The sequence below is a fragment of the Pipistrellus kuhlii genome, unplaced genomic scaffold (assembly GCF_014108245.1).
Source record: "Pipistrellus kuhlii isolate mPipKuh1 unplaced genomic scaffold, mPipKuh1.p scaffold_m20_p_8, whole genome shotgun sequence".
In the NCBI taxonomy this organism is placed as follows: domain Eukaryota; kingdom Metazoa; phylum Chordata; class Mammalia; order Chiroptera; family Vespertilionidae; genus Pipistrellus; species Pipistrellus kuhlii.
This window is the reverse complement of record NW_023425584.1, coordinates 33,309,106-33,333,173: the sequence shown is the minus strand read 5'-3', so window position 1 is coordinate 33,333,173 and position 24,068 is coordinate 33,309,106. Positions and strand designations below refer to the sequence as shown.

Below are 24,068 nucleotides of genomic sequence, written 5' to 3'. Positions count from 1 at the left end.
TGGGAAAATGGAAAATGGACAGTTTTGGCAAACAGTTGAGTGTGTGTGTACAAGGTGCACATTATTTGTTCTTCCTATAATTCAGGTCCCAACATGATCCACATTTTCCCCCTTTGCTATCATCCTTCCTAATGTATGGAATATTTTAGATATATGATTTGATTTATATATCATGTTTTAAAGTTATAAAACCTAATAGAAGTAAAATTTTGAGAACTTGTCATCTAACCTCAGGGTGAGAACTTACCAGTAAACCACATTTCTCTCTAATCACCTACCAATCCCATTTTGTAAAGATGCCTAAGCTATATATTGCTTAGTTTTCTTGCTTTTGAGCTCTGCAGTATTTACTATATGCTACCATTTTTGCTTCAGGAGCATGGAAGAATGTTTATATTTGTCTATGCATTTTTGTAAAGACATAAACTTTTTTCTGGGAGAATGCATAAGATCGGTAACATTGGTTTCCCCTAAGAAGGGGACTTGTATATTTGGGGGAAAGAGAAGAAATAAATTTTGCTCTATAGTCTTTTATAACTTTTGGGTTTTAATTTATGAGCCATGTGAATGTATTACCTTGAAAGGATTTTAATGAAAGTGTGTTGATTTCTAGGCTTTATGGCGCACTTTACGTAATCCTGCTGATAGCATTTCTCATGTAGCCTATCGTGTACTTGGTAAATTTGGTGGCAGTAATAGGAAGATGTTAAAGGAATCTCAGAAGCTGCACTATGTTTTGACTGAAGTTCAAGGCCCCAGTATTACAGTGGAGTTTTCCGATTGTAAAGCATCTCTTCAGCTTCCAATGGAGAAGGTAAATTTGGAAGTCTCTGGGAGCTTCTTAATCCTAATAATAAAAGCCTAATATGCTAAGTGTCCAGTCATCCAGTCCAATCAATCAAAGTGTAGTATGCTAATGGTATGCTAAGGCCGCTCAACTGCTCGCTATGAGGTGCACTGACTACCAGGGGGCAGACACTCTGGTAGGTTACCTTGCTGCTGGGGTCTGGCTGATTGGGACTAAGCGAGAAGAGCAGGACACTTCCTGGAGCCCTCCTGCGGTCCCTCCCCGACTGGCCAGCCTCCTGTGTCTCCCTGGCCCCAATCATGCACTGGTGGTGTCCCTGGCCTGGCCTGCGCCCTCTAGCAATTCCGGGCTGAGGGACGACACTCCATATGGACCCTGGAGCAGGTCCATCTTTCCTGAGGAATCAGAAGGTGATGCCCTGTCCACTTGACCCTGGAACTTAGTGTTTTTAAAAAAAAATGTTTTTATTGATTTTGGAGAGAGAAAGGGAGATAGAGAGGGAGGGAGGGGGGGGAGGGAGGGAGAGAGAGAGACAGAGAGAGAGAGAGAGAGAGGGAAACATCATTGACGAGAGAGAATCATTGACAGGTGGCCTACATGCCCCCTACTGGGTATGTGCCCTGACTGGGAATTGAATCTGCCACCTTTTGGTGTAAGGGATAAGTGCTTCCAACTGAGCCACAGGAGCGAGGGCGGGAGAAACCAGGTTTTGAAGATAGGCTTCCTCAGTCCTCCATATGGAAACCTTATGGGTTTGTGGAGCTCCTTTCCCAGCAGGCAGCATCCTCAGGGCCCTGGCATGTCTGGTGAGCCAAAGGCGTCAACTAGGCAAAGGGAATGAGCAGTGAGGCCAACGCCAGGGCCAGTAAAACAGTCATTTATTTATTTATTTATTTATTTTAATATATTTTATTGATTTTTTACAGAGAGGAAGGGAAAGAGATAGAGAGCCAGAAACGTCGATGAGAGAGAAACATCGACCAGCTGCCTCCTGCACAACCCCTATTGGAGATGTGCCCACAGCCAACGTACATGCCCACGACCGGAATCGAACCTGGGACCTTTCAGTCCGCAGACCGACGTTCCACCACTGAGCCAAACCGGTTTCGGCTCATTTATTTTTTTCATGGGAAATTGGCTCATAGCTTACATTTATTCTTAAAAATAAAATTTCTAAAGTTACCTCACATGATTTATTACCTATTAATGACCAGATTAGAGGCAGTAGGAGAAACTACAGTTCTGCTGTGCCCCAGAAGACTCAGACACACGACTGGGGTGATGTGGTGGGAAGCTGTATCACACCAAGTGCCCTGTGTGCTTTGTCGCCTGCAGGAGTACAGGGCTCTGTCCCTTTTCTGGCTCCTCACACAGAGCCTGGATAAATGTTTGATCTTTGATACAGATTAGTTCTTTGGTATATATGTATATAGTTATCATTAAGTTAATATCTTAGCTGTTAAAGGCTTCAAATTATTTTTCTGTGTGATTGTGTCTTGTCTGGTCAATTTTATTGAAATGAAAAGGATAAAAATATGAGTGTAGCTATATAGGTGTTCTGAAAAAACGATGTAAACCTTTTTCTCTTTTAAAGAGGAATTTAATGAAAACTTAGGAAAGTTTTTTTTTAGTTTTGAACTTAAACATGGGAAAGTCTGTGGTCTGCAGAAAGTTCATTATTTTCTTGAGGACCTTGATAAGTTTGTAGATGACCCAATGTCTAGTTTAATCCAGCAAATCTACCTCATGGACTCTTATGGGCTCATTTATTTCTGGAATCTCCCATTGTCTGTTTAAGCACAAAATTAGTAAACTCCATTTTACATTTTCATTTGAACTGTGCAGCTCCTTATTCGTAATACTTTTATCGCCTTCTCTGGAGGTCTTACAGGGAGTACTCGCTACCCTCTGTAGGTCCCACTCTGCTCACTTCAAGAGGAAAAAATATGCATTAAGATTCTTTTGGGAATTGCAAATGCTTTCAGTGAAAGCCTTTCAAGGATACGTAATTTGGTACCAACTATAGTTTTTGTGTTTATTTGTTGTCACAGGCCATTGAAACCGCTCTGGACTGCCTGAAAAGTGCCAACACTGAGCCCTACTACCGGAGGCAGGCATGGGAAGTGATCAAGTGCTTCCTGGTGGCAATGATGAGTCTAGAGGACAACAAACATGCTCTCTACCAGCTCCTTGCACACCCTAAGTATGTTGGTAATTTAATTCTCTGCATTTTCATTCTTCTTAGATATAGATAAAATATCTAATGAGAGTAATAATAAGTGGTAGTAATAATAAGTGGTGTGAATTTTAATGTATAACAGGTCTATAGCTGCATTTAAGTAATAGCTTTTTCCATCATTATTTGATCAATGATGGAGTTACTTTTTAGATTTTGGCTTATCTGTATACATAAAAGGCTAAGTGACCGATGGGACATCTGTTCGACCATCGACTTACCGACTGGTACATATGACGCACATTGGCAATTTAAAAATAGACGTTAACTTCGTGCATGTGTGATACAGATAAAGCTCTTGGAGTGGATATTATTGAAATCCCCTATGAAATGATTTGTAATGGATCTATTATTGAAGTTACCTTTGGAAATAGTATATCTATAGATAATATTAAAAGTATATCTAAATGTGTGATTCTTTGCCCTAAAAATGAGCACATTCATAAAGTAAATGAAATTTTGGATATACCCGGTGGAGATTTTCACACCTATTTGAGTAATGATTCCATCGATTCAATAGATGATGCTGAAAAGGATAATTTTGCCATCGAGTTTCATAGTAGTATTACTCCTTTGGGAATGCTGTATCATAAATTAAAATTGAAAGGTGCAATCATCATGCTACTGAGAAATCTTAATAGTAAATGGGGTCTTTGTAATGATTCTAGATTTATTGTCAAAAGATTGTGACCTAACATAATCAAAGCTGAAGTATTAACAGGATCTATGGAAGGAGAGGTTGTTCTGATTCCAAGAATTTATTTGTTCCAGTCTGACACTGGCCTCCCATTTAAATTAATTCGAAGAAAGTTTCCTGTGATGCCAGCATTTGCAATGACTATTAATAAATCACAAAAACAAACTCTAGACAGAGTAGAATTATTCCTACTTGAACCCTTTTTTGAACATGGTCAGTTATATGTTGCTTTCTCTCAAGTTCGAAAAGCGTGAGATGTTTAAGTTGTAAATACTTCATCAAAAAGGAAATTATGCAAGCATTCTGAAAGTGTTTTTACTCTTAATGTTGTGTGCAGAGAGATAAGTTTAATCAATTTATCAGTCATTGTTTTTATCAGTGTCGTTATATCATGTTTTTGTTATTTTTATGTCATGTTTTTGTATCGTTATTTTTAAAAATTAATTTATATATTTCCATACACATTTTACTAATTTTCTTTCATCTCTGACACTTCTATTATAGAGAAAAGGTGAATAGTGAAATTAAAATATTTCTTCTAATTAATTTCCTTTCAATATGCACAAATCTGTGCACTGGGCCACTAGTTTAATTATAAAAGATAAATTCAAACATCATCCTAAAATGAAATATAAAAAATTGAATCTGCTATCCTTTTATAATTTCCCTCTGATCCATTGCCTGTGCTCCCATCAGGTAGAACATATGTAATGTCTCTTGAATCATTAGTCATAAGAGTTCATACTGAAATTAAAGCAGATAAATTAATTCACTCAGTCCTATCTGAATGAGGAAGGAGGGTAGGTTAAAATAAAAAAATTAAGTCATGGTGAAGCCATCAGTTCAGGACTTCGGTGTTGTGATGGTGAATTAAATTTTGTCTTCCAGCTTCACAGAAAAGACCATACCTAATGTCATCATATCACATCGCTACAAAGCACAAGACACTCCAGCTCGGAAGACATTTGAGCAGGCTTTGACCGGGGCTTTCATGTCTGCAGTCATTAAAGATCTTCGGCCCAGCGCCCTGCCCTTTGTAGCCAGCCTGATCCGCCACTACACAATGGTGGCAGTTGCCCAGCAGTGTGGTGAGTCGGGCCAAGGAACTGGTTATTTGACTTCAAAAACATGGTCAGGACTTGGTGGAGTTTCAGAGAAGCTGAGGTTGGCTGATTGATTTTTTGGCCTTTCTTTTCTAATTTTCCACTTAAACACATTGAAAAAGATCATTGGTATTTCATTGATGGGTGCTGTATTGTGAACATTGTTTCCAAGTATTAGCTATAAACTATACTCAGTATTTTGGCCCTTTGTTTTTTATGAACAATGGGGTTGAATAGGCTTGAATGTGTAAAACAGAGGCAGTTTGCAGCTACACTTATTGCTGACCTTCCTCCATGTGTTTTCCACCGTCGCCTGTCTGCTCTTAGCCAGCCCCTTGAAGGCTCCCTTGCAGTGCTCATCTCTGCTCCTGGCATGGTCATCTCTCCTCCATGCTTTCTCTCTGCCTGGAATAGCTACGTGCTCCTGCGGCAGGGGTTCTCGGGCTCTGGGTGTGCAGACAGATTTTGTCTCCTTGGTTTTAATTTGTAAGCCACCGCAGACTGGTGCTTTAGTAAAACACAGTGGGACTGTCAGGGCTCCCCAGTGCTACCTAAGTTTCTGAACATTTACTCCCGACTTGTGTGCCTCCTCCCAGCCCGGGGCTGGCCAGCAGCCTCCGTGAGGAGCACTGCACTCGGCATTCCTCAGAGCCTCACCCTGGAGGACGATAAGGGCTTCTGGAGCCTGTAGAACATGTGGGACTCCCCCTCCTAACTCTTGGCCTGAGCAGTTGGTACTGTACAAATTAGCACTTAGATTGTTTCTCAGTGTTTCCTCTGTTAACATTCACTTCCCAGCAGACCTGTAAGCCTTTTGATAATTCCCAACTAGCTGGTTCTTTGTGTGTATGTTGGGTGTCATAGCTGGGTGCTGTTGCTTTTTTTTTTTGTGAGCTGTTGCTTTTGATTGTAGTTTGTATGTCAGGAATGTACAGAGGGTGCCTCATAGTCATTACCATGCTCTGCTCTTTGGCCTGTTTAATGAATTTAAAAAGAAGGTATCTGATTGTGGTTCTCTCTCTTTTTTTAAATTTTATTTAAAGTTGTCCATGATGCCGAAACCATGGATTAGTGGAGTTTGGCTCAGTGGATAGAGCGTCGGTCTGCGGACTGAAAGGTCCCAGGTTCAATTCCGGTCATGGGCATGTACATTGGTTGCGGGCACATCCCCAGTAGGGGGTGTGCAGGAGACAGCTCTCTGATGCTTCTCTCTCATTGATGTTTCTAGCTCTTTATCCCTTTCCCTTCCTCTCTGTGGAAAATCAATAAAATATATTAAAAAAAATAAATATAGTTGGCCATGAGAATATTTTAGGAGAAAGAGAAACTATTTAAAAAATATATTTTTATTGATTTCAGAGTGGAAAGGAGAGGGGGAGAGAGAGAGAGAAAAATCACTGAGAGAAAACCATTGATCAGCTTCCTCCTGCACACCCTTACTAGGGATTGAGCCTGCAACCCGGGCATGTGCCCTTGACTAGAATTGAACCCAGGACCTTTCAGTCCACAGGCCGACACTCTATCCACTGAGCCAACCTAGCAAGTGGTTCTCATTTTAAAGTAATACATTTCTGACTTATGATTGAGGAAAAATGAAAATAATACAGTGTATAATGGAAAATATTCAGAAAAATAACCTTAGTGTAAATCAGTTTAATATTAACAGAAGTTGGGCTAAAGTATTAAGCTCCTAACCTCAAAGAAAAGAAAATGAGGTACTTTTGCACTTGGAGGGACAAGAATGTTGGTAGCGAACACTCTTCTCTCTCATGTGTCCTGTGCTCTCCTCCAGGTCCTTTCTTGCTGCCTTGCTACCAGGTGGGCAGCCAGCCCAGCACAGCCATGTTTCACAGTGAAGAAAACGGGTCAAAAGGAATGGATCCATTGGTTCTCATTGACGCCATAGCTATATGCATGGCATATGAAGAAAAGGAACTTTGCAAGATTGGAGAGGTGGCTCTCGCTGTGATATTTGATGTTGCCAGTATCATCCTGGGCTCCAAGGAGAGGGTAAGGCCGGATTGAGGAGTGTTTTCTCTTTGTGGGATTTGTACCTGAGGGTGTCATTCTAGAAACTTTTTTTTAAGAATTGCAGTAACACATTAAAGTTTGTGTTTGTTTTTCTCCCCAGGCATGCCAGCTGCCTCTGTTTTCTTACATTGTGGAGCGCTTATGTGCGTGTTGTTATGAGCAGGCCTGGTATGCAAAGTTGGGGGGTGTGGTGTCCATTAAATTCCTCATGGAGCGGCTTCCTCTCACTTGGGTTCTCCAGAACCAGCAGACATTCCTCAAAGCACTTCTTTTTGTCATGATGGACTTAACTGGAGAGGTAGGTGATGGTGCCTCCAAACCTAACCAAGCTGTCTCAACTAGCTAATTTGCCCAGAGAATAGGTAGCAAGAATCAGTTCTACAAATTTGCTCTCCTAAAAGCTTAGGTTTCATAACAGCACCTTCAATGAAAGGACAGATCAGAACCCCTTTAGGTTTTGTCTGGTTATCAGATACCTTTCTGTCTTCATAAGGAGCAGTCACGCCAGGGAACTTAACCACAGAACAGCTGTGACCTGTGAAGAAGCACCACTCCTCAGGCTTGCCTTGGGGCTCAGTAGTGCATATGCTCCAGCATTTCCACAGACGCTGCATTCTTTATGATCCTAGATGCAGGGAGAATATCTGGGCATTGCCAGCTTATCTGTTTGGTAAATTCAAAGATCCTGTCTGCACCACATTTTCCTTTCTGAGTGGCACACAGGAATTACCTAAAGTACCTAACGGAAGTGATGAAGGAGTCTTATTAGATTAGCTGGCACGCGGGGCGTGAACCCCCCCCAGAGACGGTGTTGATGGCAGGCAGGTTGCACAGGAGACATGGGTCTCCTGGGCAGCATTGTTCCCTTTTCGATCTAAGGAGTCCTTGTCCTGCAGGTTTCCAATGGGGCAGTTGCCATGGCCAAAACCACCCTGGAGCAGCTGCTGATGAGGTGTGCGACACCGTTAAAAGATGAGGAGAGAGCGGAAGAGATTGTGGCAGCTCAGGAAAAGTCGTTTCACCACGTGACACACGACTTGGTTCGAGAAGTCACCTCTCCAAATTCCACTGTGAGAAAACAGGCTATGCATTCACTGCAAGTTTTGGCCCAGGTCACTGGGAAAAGTGTGACCGTGATAATGGAACCCCATAAAGAGGTGAGATTTCTGTCACCAGAACTAGGGTAACGTGTGCAAAACTTTTTTCCCCCCTTCAAATCTGAGATGTAGAGGATATATAATTTATAATTTTGTGTCCGCTTTACAGAATGCTATTACATATGCTTTTTTTTAACCTCAGATATGTGAAAATCAATGTCTTATATTAATGGTTCTATTGCTAATTGTCAGTGTCAAGAGGATAGAAGATTGGTTTCCTGGATCAGTATAGCACAGTCTGGTAGTTTTGTGTTTGTATTAAAAGAGGTTACTCTGAAGCCTTAGGAAAGAAGTGTATCAGACATCCGTGGCCCAGTTTTAGTACATGGAACATCTCTCTGTCACCTAACTAAAAGACATCTGTAATAACCTTTCATCTCTTATGGTTTTCAAATTGGTAATTGCTTTAGAATATTGTGATGAGAGTCTTTTTGAGGGGCATGTGTTCAGTTGTATTTCCTCCTTGCCTGTCCTAGGTCCTCCAGGATATGGTCCCACCTAAGAAGCATTTGCTCAGACACCAGCCTGCCAATGCACAGATTGGCCTGATGGAGGGGAATACATTCTGTACCACATTACAGCCCAGGCTCTTCACTATGGATCTTAACGTGGTGGAACATAAGGTGTTCTACACAGAGGTAGGGGGGTGGTGGTACTCGTGGTGTGGATGGTGATGACGTGTGTCTGGTAAACTGTTTGTGCACGAAGCCTGGTCAGGCAGCACTCAGAGAAGGCCTGGGGGGTGACCACAGGGAACCAGCAATAGCCTGGCACAGCACTCGGCACAGGTATGTTACATCAGGAATTGGGGAGAAGGTGGGCATAGTGATTGCAGATGTTCAACAGAAGGTTGAAGTCATAGGAACCATGACTGTTTCACCCTGGTCAGTTTGGCTCAGTGGATAGAGCATTGACCTGTGGACTCAGTGTCCCAGGTTTGATTCTGGTCAAGGGCACATTCCTGGGTTGCAGGCTCGGTCCAACGTGCAGGAGGAAGCCAATAAATGATTTCCTCTCATCATGGATGTTTTTATCTCTCCCTTTCTCTCTGAAGTCAATAAAAATAAATTTTTAAAAAAGGTGGGTGTTTCCTGAGTCTTTTGAACTCTATTACCCCTCTAACAAGGAATCTTGCTCTTCAGAGCCTTCAAGTTGTAATCTAGAGCTAAGACTATACCATCTACTTTAGTCACTGTCCCATCTGTTGGTGCTCAGAATAAGACGGCACAAACAGTGGCAGCTGACAGTGTTAGTTAATCACTTAAATGTGCCAGGCACTGTTGGGAGACCTTACTTTACTTGAATGCCCTCTGTAACTCTGGCCTCCTGAAGGTATAGAAACGGCTTGAGCACTTGATGTGCACCTAAGGTCACAGCAGAGAAGCTGCAGTCATAGGAACCATGACTGTTATTTTAGAGCAGGGGTTCTGATCACTGCCTTGTCCTGCCAGGTTCTCGTGCTGTTTAGTGCACTTGACTTGTCCCTTGATTCAAGATAATGGGCAGACGCAGATGGCATCTTCAAGTATTTGTTACTCTAAACTCTCCAGTTTACAGTGTGTAGACAGTAATAAACAGAAATTAAACATTAGATATAGCCAAATTATAAACATTCTTTTTTTTTTATTTTTTTTATTTTTTTTTTTATGTTTACCCCTGAAGATATTTTTTTCCATTTACTTATAGTGAAAGTAGGAGAGAGGAACCAGGTGAGAGAGAGAGAAATATGGATGTGAAAGAAACACATGGATTGGTTGTCTCCCACACCTGACTGGGGGCGGGGATGAACCTGAAACCAAGGTACATGCTCTTGACCTGGAATCAAATTCTGTAGAATTTGATTTCAGTTTGTTAGTTAATTGTGTTGTGGGGTGTGTGGAAGATTGCTATGCTCTTTTTTTTTTTTTTTTTTTTATTTAAATATATTTTATTGATTTTATAGAGAGAGGAAGGGAGAGAGAGAGTTAGAAACATCGATGAGATTCATCGATCAGCTGCCTCTTGCACACCCCCTACTGGGGATATGCCCGCAACCAAGGTACATGCCCTTGACCAGAATCGAACCCGGGACCTTTCAGTCTCCAAGCCGACGCTCTATCCATTGAGCCAAACCGGTTTCGGCTATGCTCTTTTATTTGTAAGATTATCGTGTCTTTACAGTAAGAGAAGGCTAAATTGCATTGCTTTATCTTTTGCAGCTTTTGAATTTGTGTGAGGCTGAAGATTCAGCTTTAACAAAGCTGCCCTGTTACAAAAGTCTTCCATCACTTGTGCCTTTGAGAATTGCAGCACTAAGTAAGTTCATATAAATCTGAAACAAGTTACTGGGGACAAAAGTGAAAGGAGACAGTAGCCTTTTCTGTTGTTTAAATTTTTTATTTTTGTGTTGTTTTTAAGGTGGGATCAGAAACTATGTGTATTAAACTACAATAGATAATGAAATGTTAGTGGTTATATAGATTGTTAGGATTTAAATAATTTTTTATTCTATAGTAAACTGAATTTTACTACCTAATAAACTATTTATAGTTCTCCTATGAACCTAATATTCTGGTTTATGAGAGTTGTCATACTGTTCATATATTACCATTTTCATCCAACTCAGAGTATTTAGTAAGATATACAACATTCTTTATAGACTTGGTAATGATTTAGAAGCATCTGAGAATCCTGCTGGCTCTAGATTTTCATGAGTGTTAGTTATCAGTGTTTAGTACAGGAATTGTGTTAAGTTTAGAAAAATATACTAGACCAGTACTCACCCTTGTGCTTAGAAACAGTCTTTCTCCCCCCTTTTTGCTAATACCCAATACAGGTTTTTTAAGTTGACTTTGTCTCTTGGTCTGTTGATATTTATACCCTTAACAAATTTTTGTCAGATTCCTTGAATTAGCAGTAGAGAAGTTGAGAGACAGAGAAAATAATATCCAAGCTTGAAGATGGGGCTGGGCCATTTCAGACAAAGCAAGCCAGAGTGAGGGAGGTGCAGAGCAGGGATGTTTGGCAGATTCTCACTTCTGAGTTGGGATTTTTCCGTTGGGGTACCCTCATACATTCCTATTAGCAATATAGTTATTCCTCTTGTTAAGCTGTTCCCTCTCCTCTTTTTTGTTGTTGTTAAGCCTCACCTGAGGATGTTTTTTTCTGTTGATTTTTAGGGAGTGTGGAAGTGGGGGAGAGACATCAATGTGAGAGAGACACATTGATTAGTTGGCTCGCACACGAGCCCCAACCAAGGTGGGAACAAACCTGCAACCCAGGTTTATGCCCTTCACCAGGAATTGAACCTGTGACCCTTTGATGCACTGGCCCAATGCACTGGGCCACCCCAGCCAGGGGTAGGCTGTTGTCTCCTAAGGAGCATAAGATTGAGGTGTGTCCCCTTTCCTCAGAATATTTGTATTTTCAAAGTCTCTCAAGTTAGGAGGAGGCTGCTGCCTGATTAGAGGTGAATAGTGGAGAGAAGCCTGGCTTTGTGTGTCTATTCCTTTCATCAAGGCCATGCACTCTTCATGAATTCAGCAAGTATCTGCCCACAGGCCAGCCATGCTCACCCTGTATGAAGATGTCTTGGGGCAGCAGTGTCATTGGGGACCTTCTTTCTGCCCTCTTCCTCCTATCTGGACAATATAAAATTTGTCATGGCCCTCTAGCTATTGATTTCACCCTTAGATAATGTCAGTAGAGATCATGTGTTTTTTTTTGTCCTTCTCCTGGTCAGATACTAGGAAAGAGGTTTAGTGACTCATAATTTTTGTGGGTAAGAGCCTTTATTTTATTAATTATTTATTTTTAAAGATCCACTTTTTTATTTTTATTGATTTCAGAGAGGAAGGGAGAGGGAGAGAGAGAAACATCAATGATGAGAGAGAATCATTGATTGGCTGCCTCCTGTATACCCCATAATGGGATTCAAGACTGTGACCCAGGTACATGCCTTTGACCAAAATGCTCTGTCTATTAAGTCAAACTGGCTATGGCTGGTAAGAGCTTTAGATAAGCAATATGTTCATGTATTTTCAGGTTAATAATGAGATATTTATTTTTCTCCCTAAAGATGCACTTGCTGCCTGCAATTACCTTCCTCAGTCTAGAGAGAAGATCATTGCTGCACTCTTCAAAGCACTTAATTCCACAAATAGTGAGCTCCAGGAGGCTGGAGAAGCCTGTATGAGAAAGGTGAGGTGTGTGTGTGTGTGTGTATGTGTATTCTGCTTACGAGTTCGTTTATCTTGTCTGTGTGCCTGGAAATTTGCCTGTTAATATCCACTGAAGTGTAATAATGTCTCTACTGGTTCCATAGTCATACCAAACCTTTAAAAATATTACATAGCAATGATTAGTCAATTGATAAGTTTAATATTTCGTTTTTCCAAGGAACACAAAAACTTGCTGTTAGAGTCACACATACTTTCTATTCTAAAATATATTCTGTTATCTGTTTTTATTTGTAACCTTTTTTTTAAATAGTTTTTAGAAGGTGCTACCATAGAAGTAGACCAAATCCATACACATATGCGACCTTTGCTGATGATGCTGGGGGATTATCGAAGCTTGACGCTGAATGTTGTGAATCGTCTGACTTCGGTTACCAGGCTCTTCCCAAACTCCTTCAATGATAAGTTCTGTGATCAGATGATGGTAAGCTAAGTGCATGTAAATATATTCTATAATAAACGTGAAAATTGGAATTATTTTTTAAAATAAGAAATATATTTACATGGTTTAAAATTCAAAGGGTATGGAAGGGTGTGCTATGAAAGTCTCCCTCCTGTCCTCCAACTCTCCTCCCCCTTCCCAGAGACACCCAGTGCTAACAGTGTCCTTCTGGAGGCTTTCACATTTGTAATAGCACATATGTCTATTCTTTTGTTCCCCACAAAAGGAAGGATAGTGTACACACAGTTCTTACTTTTCCTGTCTACTACCCCACCATTTCATCAGAACGTAAAGTGTTTCTTCATTCTGTTTTACGATGACAATAATCCTTCTGTGGCCATGCTCTCATTTATGTAACCAGGCCTCCACTGATGACCTTCTAGATCAGAGGTGGGGAACCTTTTATCTGCCAGAGGCCATTTGAATATTTATAGCATCGTTCATGGGCCATACAAAATTATAAACTTAAAAATTTACCTGCTGTATTTGGTCAAACATTTAATTAATTCACCCTTATTGCTTTGCCGGGGCCAGACCAAATGATTTCACGGGCTTTGTAGGGCCCATGGTATGGCCCGATGGCCGATGTTGCCCACATCAGATCTAGATTTTCCCAGTCTTTTGCTATTACAGATGATTATACAGGGTTGTAGGTTTTATGAAAATATATTCTGGTGATTTCCTTTAAGGAATTTTATTGGTAAAACATTGTTAGCTTAGTGTACTTAGTTCCTTAAAGAAATTTGTTGTTTTAGTGGTTCTCAGCATAAGATTCTTAGAACATTGGCCCTGTAATTTGTAGGGGAGAAAACCTCCATTGGTAAGTTTGGGAAACACAACTTTCTGTACTCCTCTCTTAAAGTTTACATTAAAGGCTCAGAGAAAAGTGTTTATTTACTAGAGGCCCAGTGCACGACATTTGGGTTCCTCAGCCCGGCCTGCGCCCTCTTCCAGTCCCTGCCTGGAGTGCACTTCCTTGTGCTTCTGGCACATGAGCCTCAGCAGGGACCTGATCTGAACCTGCATCCACAGCTTTCACACATCTCATCATCTTCGTTCCCCACCCACGCTCCTGTGCCCTACCCTGTTTTTCCTACTGCAACCCTAACACCAGGAGGACAGGCGATGCCTGTGTGTTCACTTCTCTGCCCCCTGCTTGCACGGTGCTGGGTGCATGGCAGCACTCCATGAACAGCTGTAACACAAAGTACCAGGGTCATAAGGTGATGGCAGGAATGATGGACAGGAGTAAACTTCCTGATATTGGAATGGCAGGTCTCAGGGTGTTTTCTGTAGCAGGGTGGTTTCAGTCTTTCTTTATAGAACATAAACCAATGCCAGTTATTCCCATCACGAGTTGAATGGTTGGGCTATTTCAGTAACAGAAACATTGCCATTCTCACATTAAATATGAATGATTACATATGTGTTTTCACCTAAAAGCAGCATTTTGGAATCGAAATGCTCCTGTTGTGAGGAAGAAATGTCTAAGGATGTATTTCTTTCAACAGCAACATCTGCGAAAGTGGATGGAAGTGGTGGTCCTCACCCATAAAGGGGGCCAGAGGAGCGACGGAAACGTGAGTGACTCGATTGTTTCTGGGAAGGGCAACCCGTTGGCCCTGCCACAGTCAGTGTTAGTACTGGGCTTTTAATTAACGTGACGGTCAGAGTACAGTCTAAGTGATTGTAGTCCATTTAAATTGTTAAGCATACTTTATTATCATTACATTTTTAAAAAAATCTCATGATTGCTGAAAACATTCTTTTTTATGCTTTTTAAAAATCTCCCTTTGTTCACTTTAATTTGATGTTTTTGTTGCTGAGAATTCTTGGAAACTTGAAATGTTAGTATTTGAATTGTACTGTTTTTGTGTTAAAGTGTACTAAGTGTATTTTCTAGACTGTCCTTGGCAGCTGCTGTTTGCATGGTGGTGCTTTCCTCTGCTGTTGTTTTCCATCACTTTCCATTATCATTGCCTCATAAAACCAAGGAGTGATTTTAGGACTTAAAGCATTAAAGAGAATGTAATAAGACATTACATAAAAATAAAATAATTTTATATTTTCTAGGTCTAAATACCTCAACCCAGTTGTTTGTCAAAAGTCAAATGGCTGGTACTTCAAAACCCACATTTACGGTTTTGAGGGAAAACCACAAGTTAAATCTTTTGAGCATTCTATATTAGTCATTAAAGATTTTGCCTCTTAAAAATGAATGATTCTTATTGTTTTGACTCTAATTTTACTTGTACATGTTACTATTCCTTTAAAATATTTTTTAAGTTGATGCTTGTCCTGTCAGTGAGGTTGTGTTTTGCCAAGTTTCTGTTTTCTGGTGCCATTGTGTCCTGATGAGGGAATTCCGTAGCTCTTCAGAGGCATAATTAACGTGGCTTTTTGTCCTCCTGTGCCTGTTTGTCGGATGCTGTGTTTCATCCCAAATTGATTTTTTTTTTTTGCTTTATTATGCTTTGTTTTGACCATTCTGTGTCACTTGTTTTATTTATGTAAGTCTTGTTTCTTGCTGCTTCTAAAGAGCAAACTAAGCAAAACTAAACCAGGATTTTTAACTTTTTTAGGATTGGTATACCACACGTGACCTCTTTGAAGGTTTGTTATTGATATAAACAGGAATCAAGTCAGGGAAACTTCGTGGGGAGAGCAGAGTGTATTTTAAACCCTAAGCTCTTGGAAGTAGGTGCAAGTGCTTCTGTGCTTTTCCTTCCCATCTTTCATTTCTTAGGTATTTTTGCTGTAAATTTTATATTTGTCTTTACATTAAGCTATTAATTACTTGAAACACACAGCAATTCCAGAATAAACATTAAAAGACCTCATGGGTAGATGAATGTCTTATGTTAGGTCAAAAAGATTCCACAAACTTTACATCAAGTTGTTTGGAAGGGTTTGGGGAGGGGCACTGCATAGGGGACGGCATGGTGGGTATTGGGAAGTCCTTGAGCTCCTGCTCAATGAACATGTTGGTGGTCGGATGAGTGTATTCCCTGAGCTGCTTGGGAACGCCCAGCTGTGTGAGAGAGGCCCCATGTCTGAATCCTTAACATGTTGTTTGGAGTCCACAGGCAGCATGGCCATAGCTCCATCACCTCAGTCAGGGCCAAGCCTTGCCTTTCTGCTCTTGAGGCCTGGTTATTTTTTATGCCTGCAGTCCAGGATTGGGAGTAGATCTTGGAAAGTAATTTGTTCCTATTTGGTCAAATCACCAAATAATATTGTCTCATTGAGAAACTATAACTGAAGTCATGTTAAATAGTTGACTAAAAATAAAGCTTTGTAATGCTGGGCACCCTCAATGATCAGAGATTTGTATATCATCATGTTTAGAAAGGCTTGGCTATTTAGCGTTGAACTTACAGGGCAGAACTCATGGCATATTATGCCTTGTCTTTATACATACACTCCCCAACACTCATGCATGCATACACAATACACATACATACAACATGCACGCATACACGCACAGCTTTACTTGACAAGATTGCTCAGGTATCCAGTCCTAGCCTGTGGGTTCTCCTGGGTGTGGGGATCTCAGACATGCCTACTGATGGGGCTTAAGCCCCCTGGTTCTCTTTTAGAAGACTTGAGCTGGGAAAGAGGTTTTTAAAAATTTCTTATCACTTCATAAAAAAGCTTTAAATATTCCCTCTAAGCAAAAGAGTTATTTAAATGTATTTGTACACAGCAAAGTCTTACAGTTTCTCCTCTAGACAAGAAATTTAAAATTCTGTATTTTAAAATTTGATGTATGGAAGGAATACACTCTATTTGACATTATCAGAGGGCTACGTTTGACATCTGAAGGGTGGAAGGTGTTTTTTGTTTTGCTGTTGAGCATTTACTAATTATTGTGTGCTTTCTGATAATTGTATCTTTACTGTCTTGTTTACCCCAATAACCTTGACTGTGTATGAGTATATGGGAATTTTTAATGTAAATAACATAAATAGAAAAAGATGATTTTCCTCCCCATCCTCAGGAAAACATCTCAGAGTGCGGGAGATGTTCCTTGTCTCCATTCTGTCAGTTTGAGGTGAGAACAACCTATTAAAAGTCAGTTTATGACTTGCAATGTGAAGAACAGTTTATATTTTCTTTTCTTTTCTTTTTTACCTTTTTGTTGCATTTTTTCATGCTGTAATTTCTGTTTTGGTTCAGCCTGCCATGGAAGGGGTAGAGGTGAGAATTTCAGTGGAGGCGCAGGAGGGGGCCGTGGTCGCATTTGGTTTTGCTGTGACTTGTGGTTCTGTGGTGGACAGAGTGCATTGTGCCTTTGAGTGCAGTGAGCCGTACTGTCTGTCTGTGGCAGAGTTGTATTAGTATCATTGCTGTGAACTGTCTGGGTGTCACGCATGTTTTCTTTTAGGATGTTTTAAGCAAGATTCTAAGTTCTTTGGTTTTCTACATGTTAGAATATTAGCATCTCAATATTTAAGATTTTGTTGGGTTTTGCTGTCATAGTTCGTTTGAACTCATACATCTAACAACCTCTGGAGAGGAAACTCCACAAAGAATAAATAATCCTGCTAGAAATTGAGAGGTGTGGTACAGTTACACTGACAGACTGCCGTGAATTTTAGAACCTCCTTGCTCCCCTGAACCCATTCCCTGCATCTCTTGTTCACACACACCACACTGACGTAGTACAGCACTGACTTTGGATAGTCAAACTGTAAGGTTTCCCTCTTCTGTAAAATGGGGATGAATGATAATACATCATTTCCTGTCTTCTGATGGAATCGGAAGACCAAAAGAAGTGATTTTGTAACAGTGCTTTAAAAACAAAAAACTGTAATATAAAATCATTACTAGAATGTTATTCTAATTTCGGCATAGAACTTGTTCTGTCCCAAGACTTGAAAAGACTATAGACAAGAACTTTAGAGATGGTATGGGTATGAAGTGACAGTGAGCTGATTTTTCTCACTTCTTACACATCTCACTATTTTGCCTTTTGGGAAAATAATCTTAAAATGCTGTGGGATGTGGTTCCTCCCCACTAGTATTTATCATCCCCATTTTACTGTGTTTAGAGTAATGGACAACCTATTGCACACCATGCAGGGTGGTGCATCAGGGAGTCTTCCCTTCTGTGCTCATGGGGATTTCCCTAGGATTGCAGACACGAAATTGGGGGAACTGAAAATGATAAGGGAGAGTTGGATTGACACTCAGTAATCGGCCATTTTTCAATAAGATTCAATGAAAGCAGTTGTCAGCTTTATTTTATGCCTGGTTGACAAATAATTAGTGCCATAGCCAGTTATTTATTTACATTGATATTTGATTTCCAGAGAAAATACTGAAGAATTTTTTGAGGACTTTGTGCTAAGTTTTGAGAGCAAAATAAGTCTGCCTTCAGAGCTTAGTACATTGGGAAGACCCCATGATGCCACAGCAAACTGAGGGAATCCTACCACTCACAGCCACAGGCATGGTCACCCCTCCTCCATGAGGGGCCTCGGCAACCATCAGGCCACTTCTAACACTTGTCAGAGCGTGAGAGACAGACAGCCCAGTCACGCCATGTGCACAGTCAGCGCCCCCCTCCCTCCCCCCCTTTCTCCCCCGTCTCCTCGAGATGAAATATGAAAGCCAAGGGCAGTTAGTTTCCTTCGGCTACAGCTATACTGTGGGATTGGTAAGTTGTGCTTTTTTACATGTCAATTCTTTGCTTCTGGTGGCTAGCCTTGCAAATGCAATTAGACCATAGTATGGTCTATAGTAATTTTGATATTTCTAGCTTGTCAAATCAATTGGCCTATTTTGTAATTTCTGATTTTCTTCATTAGGAAATGAAAATTTGTTCAGCAATTATAAACCTTTTTCATCTGATCCCAGCTGCACCTCAAACTCTGGTCAAGCCTTTGTTAGAGGTTGTGATGAAAACAGAACGGGCTATGCTGATTGAGGTAATGGTCAGATATAGGATTAATTCTGATTCTTCCTCCATCTGTTGCTTACAATATTTTCACTTTGTTATATTTTAGATAGATTAATCTTAAAAATATAAAGATGTTAGATATTACTATTTGCTATGGTTGTTAGCATATAAACAGTTACAAGGGGGAGAAATGTATACTTCCAGCCCTAGCTGCCAGCTCAGTTGGTTAGAGTGTCATTCCAATACACCAGGGTTGTGGGTTCAGTCCCCCATCAGGGCACATATAAGAATCAACCAATGGCCAAAACCGGTTTGGCTCAGTGCATAGAGTGTCAGCCTGCGGACTTGAAGGTCCCAGGCTTGATTCCGGTCAAGGGCATGTACCTTGGTTATGGGCACATCCCCAGTAGGGGGTGTGCAAGAGGCAGCTGGTCGATGATTCTCTCTCATCGATGTTTCTAATTCTCTATTCCTCTCTCTTCCTCTCTACAAAAAAAAAAAAAAAAAAAAAAAAAAAAAAATCAATAATATATATATATATAAAGAATCAACCAATGAATGTATGTATGAGTGAAACAACAAATCCACGTTTCTATCTTTATTCCTCCCCCCCCACCCCCCCAAAAAAAAAGAAAGAAAGAAAGGAAGAAAGAAAGAAAGGAAATGTATACTCCTACCATGTTAGGTTGGTAGACCAACAGAAACCTCAAGCCCTGAGAAGATGTCTTTATCATGTGTTTTCTAGGCTGGCAGTCCCTTCAGAGAGCCTCTGATCAAGTTCCTGACTCGCCATCCTTCCCAGACGGTGGAGCTGTTCATGATGGAGGCAACATTGAATGACCCTCAGTGGAGCAGAATGTTCATGGTAAAAGTGCGAGGAGCTGGATTCTTGCCAGTGCCTCTCTGAATCTGAAATTTATATCTCACTGTTCAATGTCAGGCTTTTTTTCTAATACATTTGAATATTAGAAACATCACTGTGTGTATATAAAGAGCCCAAGGAATCCCTCTCTGTAGATTTTGGTGGGGGTAACAAATGAATGAGCTGCTAGGATTATCAGAATCAGAATCATAAAGTGTGATTACCGGTTAAAAAGCATTAAACATTTTTTTAGAGTACATTTATTAAAGCTGGGGACAGTGAGACAAGCAAGGGTCTAGGATGGAAGAAGCAGTAGGAGGGGGACTAGGTGGGGAAATTAGCCTGGCCTGGGCTGCTTTGGCTTGCTAAGAAGTCAGAGAACAGGGGTGCTGAGGGACAAGGTTGGTGTTTGCCTGGGATGAACTGCTGTGACCTCTTCTCCATTGGATGTAAGTTTAGGAAATGCATGCCTGCGGGAGGGGAAAGGCTCACAGTGTGCTCCTGGGAGGGAGAGCTCGCACCAAAAAGTACTTTTTAAAAAAAGTGTTGTTTTTTCAGCCTGCCTAGAAAGACTTAGAAAGAACCTTATAGTTAATACCCCAGTCTTTTGTGATTTTTTTTAGCTTAAAACAGCTTGTTTTATTTTGTTTTTAGAGTTTTCTAAAACACAAAGATGCCAGGCCTCTGCGAGATGTGCTGGCAGCTAACCCCAACAGGTTCATCACCCTGCTGCTGCCCGGCGGTGCTCAGACCGCCGTGCGCCCCGGCTCGCCCAGCACCAGCACAATGCGCCTGGATCTTCAGTTTCAGGCTATCAAGGTAGTGTCTCTTCATTAGACACCTGAAATCTTAAAAGTTGAAACACAGAGAACCCTGCCAGTCCCCTAATTGTCTCTTCTTTGACAGATCATAAGTATTATAGTTAAAAACAATGACTCCTGGCTGGCCAATCAGCATTCTCTGGTGAGCCAGCTGAGACGCGTGTGGATCAGTGAAACCTTTCAAGAAAGACACCGGAAGGAGAACATGGCTGCCACAAACTGGAAGGAGCCCAAGCTGCTGGCCTATTGTCTGCTGAATTATTGCAAGTGGGTGCACATGTACTGCTTTACATCAAGTGACTTGATTTATCCAATAAGCAGTCTTAGTAAAGACTTTTGTGTATAGCTGTGGGTCATTGGTATAGAGAATGGTTTATGACTTAGCTGTTTAAAACAAGTTAGGAAGTTTTTCACAATTTAACCTATGTTCTTATCCGACCCTTCAGAAGGAATTATGGAGACATAGAATTGCTGTTCCAGCTGCTCCGAGCCTTTACTGGTCGTTTTCTCTGCAACATGACATTCTTAAAAGAGTATATGGAGGAAGAAATTCCCAAAAATTATAGCATTGCTCAAAAACGTGCCCTGTTTTTTCACTTTGTGGATTTCAGTGACCCCAACTTTGGAGATGAACTGAAAGCCAAGGTGAGTCCCACTGTTACATAGTAGAAGCCATGGGTTTTGAGCTAATTTACTGGGGAACCAAGGACAGTATTTGTGTTCTATGTCTCTGTTGACACTTGAATAGTAGTCTGGACTATTATGAGGAAAATGCCATTGTTGAGAAACATAAGATAGATTCAACAGTGAACTGGTGTTGGAAAGAAGTTTGTTAGTTTCATTACTTTTACCTTTTTAAAATTGAATTTATTGGGGTGATATTCTATAATAAAAGCCTAATATGCTAAGTCTCCGGTCGACTGGTCAGCTGTTCAACTAATCAAAGCATAATATACTAATGATATGCTAAGACCGCTCAACTGCTTGCTGTGACGCACAGTGACCACCAGGGCCTAGACAGTTGACTGGTCGACCAGTTGCTATGATGTGCACTGACCACCAGGGGGAAGATGCTCTGACAAGTAGGTAAGCTTGCTGCTGGGGTCTCCGGACTGAGTGAGATAGCTGGACACACCCTCCCACGGTCCCTCCCCAGCTGGCCAGTCTCCCAAGTTTCTCCCTTTGCCCGAGTGCACCAGTGGGGTCCTTCAGCCTGACCTGCACTCTCCCAATCCAGGACCCTTCGGGGGATGTCGGAGAGCTGGTTTGACCCCATCCCGCAGGCCAGGTTGAGGGACCCCACTCCACCAGTCCTCTAGTTAGTTAAAATAATACGGGTTTTAGGTGTGGTTACCTTGGTTTTAGAAAATGACTTGTTTGAAGTGAGAAAAGTAAAACAAACTGACATTCTCTTTTCAAGTTTTTAAACCTACCTTTCCAATTGACTGTTTGAAAAATAAGATTATCAGTTGTAACCTTGATTGAGTTCTAATTTTATGGGTTATAATATGACCAAACTGGTGGGCCTGCCCACTGTATTGAAGAAATTAAAGAACATGGCTTTGTTTTCCTTTTCCATTACTGTAAATTTTTTTTTGTAGGTTCTGCAGCATATCTTGAATCCTGCTTTCTTATACAGCTTTGAGAAGGGAGAAGGAGAGCAGCTCTTAGGACCTCCCAATCCAGAAGGCGATAATCCAGAAAGCATCACCAGTGTGTTTATAACCAAGGTGACCTGACTAGCAGTATATTGACTTGAAAAGGAACTTGGCAGATGAGTGTGTGTGTACGTGTTTGTGTGTGTATACACATAACACGTGCGTGATGCGTTCATTGAAATAAGCTTATTTTCCTAAGGCTTTTATTTTTCCTTATTCCATTAGTTTATAGCAGAACATTATTTATTCATGGAGGGATAAGTTCTAAGCCCCCAGTATTTGATGCCTGAAACCGCAAATAGTACTGAACCCTGTATATACATGCCTGTGGTAAAGTTTAATTTATAAATTAGGCATAGTAAGAGATTAACAATAACAATACAATAATTATAACTATGCTATAATAAAAATTATGTGAGTCTGATCTCTCTCTCAAAGTATCTTATTGTACTGTTTACCCTTCTTCTCGTGATGATGTGAGATCTAGTCCTGATCTGTATAATCACAATCCTTAATTGGAGTAAATGGCCTGGTGTCATTTCAGGGGCAGAAGTCTTCGTATAGGCTCAGTGCTTTCTGGAACAACACATTTTCTGTTCATATCTTCTACCCACAAATTTAATGCCTTTTCCATCTAAATAAGTACTTATCACACACACTGGCTGAAACTTTTGCATGATGTATAACAGCAAAACTAGCATGAGTTTCTTTTTACTTCTTCACAGTTTCACAGAACTCTGTTCTTTCTGAAGATCTTAGCAACCTTTTAGCATATAATTTTTTTTCTTTCCTTATTAAGTTGGGAATTTTTACCTTTTCACCTAAAGGAAGTACTTTACTGCTTCTCTTTGGCATATCCAGGTTGCCAGCATCACTACCCTTGCACATTGAGACCATTGTTAAGTAAATAAGGGTTACCTGAACATAGGACTGGGATACTCTGATATGATAACCAGCTGATCTGATAACCAGATGGCTGCTAAGTGAAATGGGCGGGGAGTGTATATAGTGTGGACAAAGGGATGATTAATGTCTTGGACGGGATGGAACAGGCTGGCAAGAGATTTTTGTCATGCTACTCAGAAGGGCGCACAGTTTAAATTTATGAATTATTTCTGGAATTTTCCATTTAATATTTTTGAACCACAGTGAACTGTGGGTAACTGATATTGGGAAAAGTGAAACCATGGGGTAGAGGGTGGACACTTATAATTCTTTATTAAAAAAATTCCTTATTGTTGAAAATATTACATATGTGCCCCTCTTTTCCCCATTGTCCTCTCCCAGCCTGCCCCCGCCCCCGAGCCCCAGCCTTCATGTATTATGATTCTTATTAGTGAATTTTTTAAGGCAGCTTCATTTGGAACAAACGAACTATTTTTTTCTACATTAATAAATTCCAGTAAGAAACAATGTATCTCAATGAAAAATTAGATCTCAAAGTAATTTTATAAAAACCCTTATTGCTGGTCAGTAGAGTTTTGATTAAAAAATACATATATATTCTTATTTATTTCAGAGAGGAAAGGAGAGGGAGAGAGAGACAAACATTAATGGTAAGAGAGAATTATCAATAGTCTGCCTCCTGCAGGCCCCCTACTGGGGATCAAGCCGGAGACCCTGCCACGTGCACTGACTGGGAATCAAACCCTGACCTCCTGGTTCATAGGTTGACATTCAACCTCTGAGCTATGCTGGCCCAGCAAGTTTTAATGTTGTTGTTTTTTTTGCACATCTTAAGATTTGCAAAGGACTCTATAAAAGCCAGTGAGAATATTAAGGTTGGATACAGTTGCTGCTGTGACCCTTCATTGCCAATTTAATGAAACATCTTTGAGGCAGGATGATATCAGAACTTAGCTTAGGCTTTAAGGTCTACATTTTTATAATAGTGTTTATAGTTTTCCCTAAAGAGATTTTTGGAATTTAATATTTCTTTGAGAAATGCCTGTTCTGTGTGTTATTTTCAGGAAGCCTGGGCTGTCCTCTGCAGGGTAGGCCTTTAAACTTCATGTTTGCATGAGGGTGTTAGATTGACTGTTTTGTATGTGGGCTATTTGTTGGGAGTGCAGGAGTGATAGCCATTCCAGGGCTGCAGTGCACCATATGCACATTAATGCTCTATGGAAGG

The 24,068-nt window shown here is 40.7% G+C and overlaps 1 protein-coding gene across 16 annotated transcripts in view; it reads left to right on the top strand.

Moving 5' to 3' along the window:
• The window catches only part of LOC118710749 (transformation/transcription domain associated protein), a 101,729-nt gene that overhangs the window by 29,088 nt on the left and 48,573 nt on the right, over window positions 1–24,068 (top strand). For 8 of the 16 annotated variants that reach the window (XM_036423401.2, XM_036423409.2, XM_036423403.2 and 5 more), the window contains exons 21-39: window positions 614–814; window positions 2,860–3,011; window positions 4,630–4,829; window positions 6,637–6,854; window positions 6,976–7,173; window positions 7,772–8,032; window positions 8,509–8,670; window positions 10,231–10,327; window positions 12,090–12,211; window positions 12,503–12,673; window positions 14,203–14,271; window positions 16,692–16,745; window positions 16,871–16,891; window positions 18,505–18,624; window positions 19,342–19,461; window positions 20,113–20,277; window positions 20,365–20,546; window positions 20,726–20,924; window positions 21,881–22,009. In XM_036423401.2, the coding sequence (XP_036279294.1) occupies window positions 614–814; window positions 2,860–3,011; window positions 4,630–4,829; window positions 6,637–6,854; window positions 6,976–7,173; window positions 7,772–8,032; window positions 8,509–8,670; window positions 10,231–10,327; window positions 12,090–12,211; window positions 12,503–12,673; window positions 14,203–14,271; window positions 16,692–16,745; window positions 16,871–16,891; window positions 18,505–18,624; window positions 19,342–19,461; window positions 20,113–20,277; window positions 20,365–20,546; window positions 20,726–20,924; window positions 21,881–22,009 (2,841 nt within the window). The remainder of the gene's footprint in view (window positions 1–613; window positions 815–2,859; window positions 3,012–4,629; window positions 4,830–6,636; window positions 6,855–6,975; window positions 7,174–7,771; window positions 8,033–8,508; window positions 8,671–10,230; window positions 10,328–12,089; window positions 12,212–12,502; window positions 12,674–14,202; window positions 14,272–16,691; window positions 16,746–16,870; window positions 16,892–18,504; window positions 18,625–19,341; window positions 19,462–20,112; window positions 20,278–20,364; window positions 20,547–20,725; window positions 20,925–21,880; window positions 22,010–24,068) is intronic. The other 8 variants (XM_036423408.2, XM_036423410.2, XM_036423407.2 and 5 more) reach the window with 4 other exon arrangements.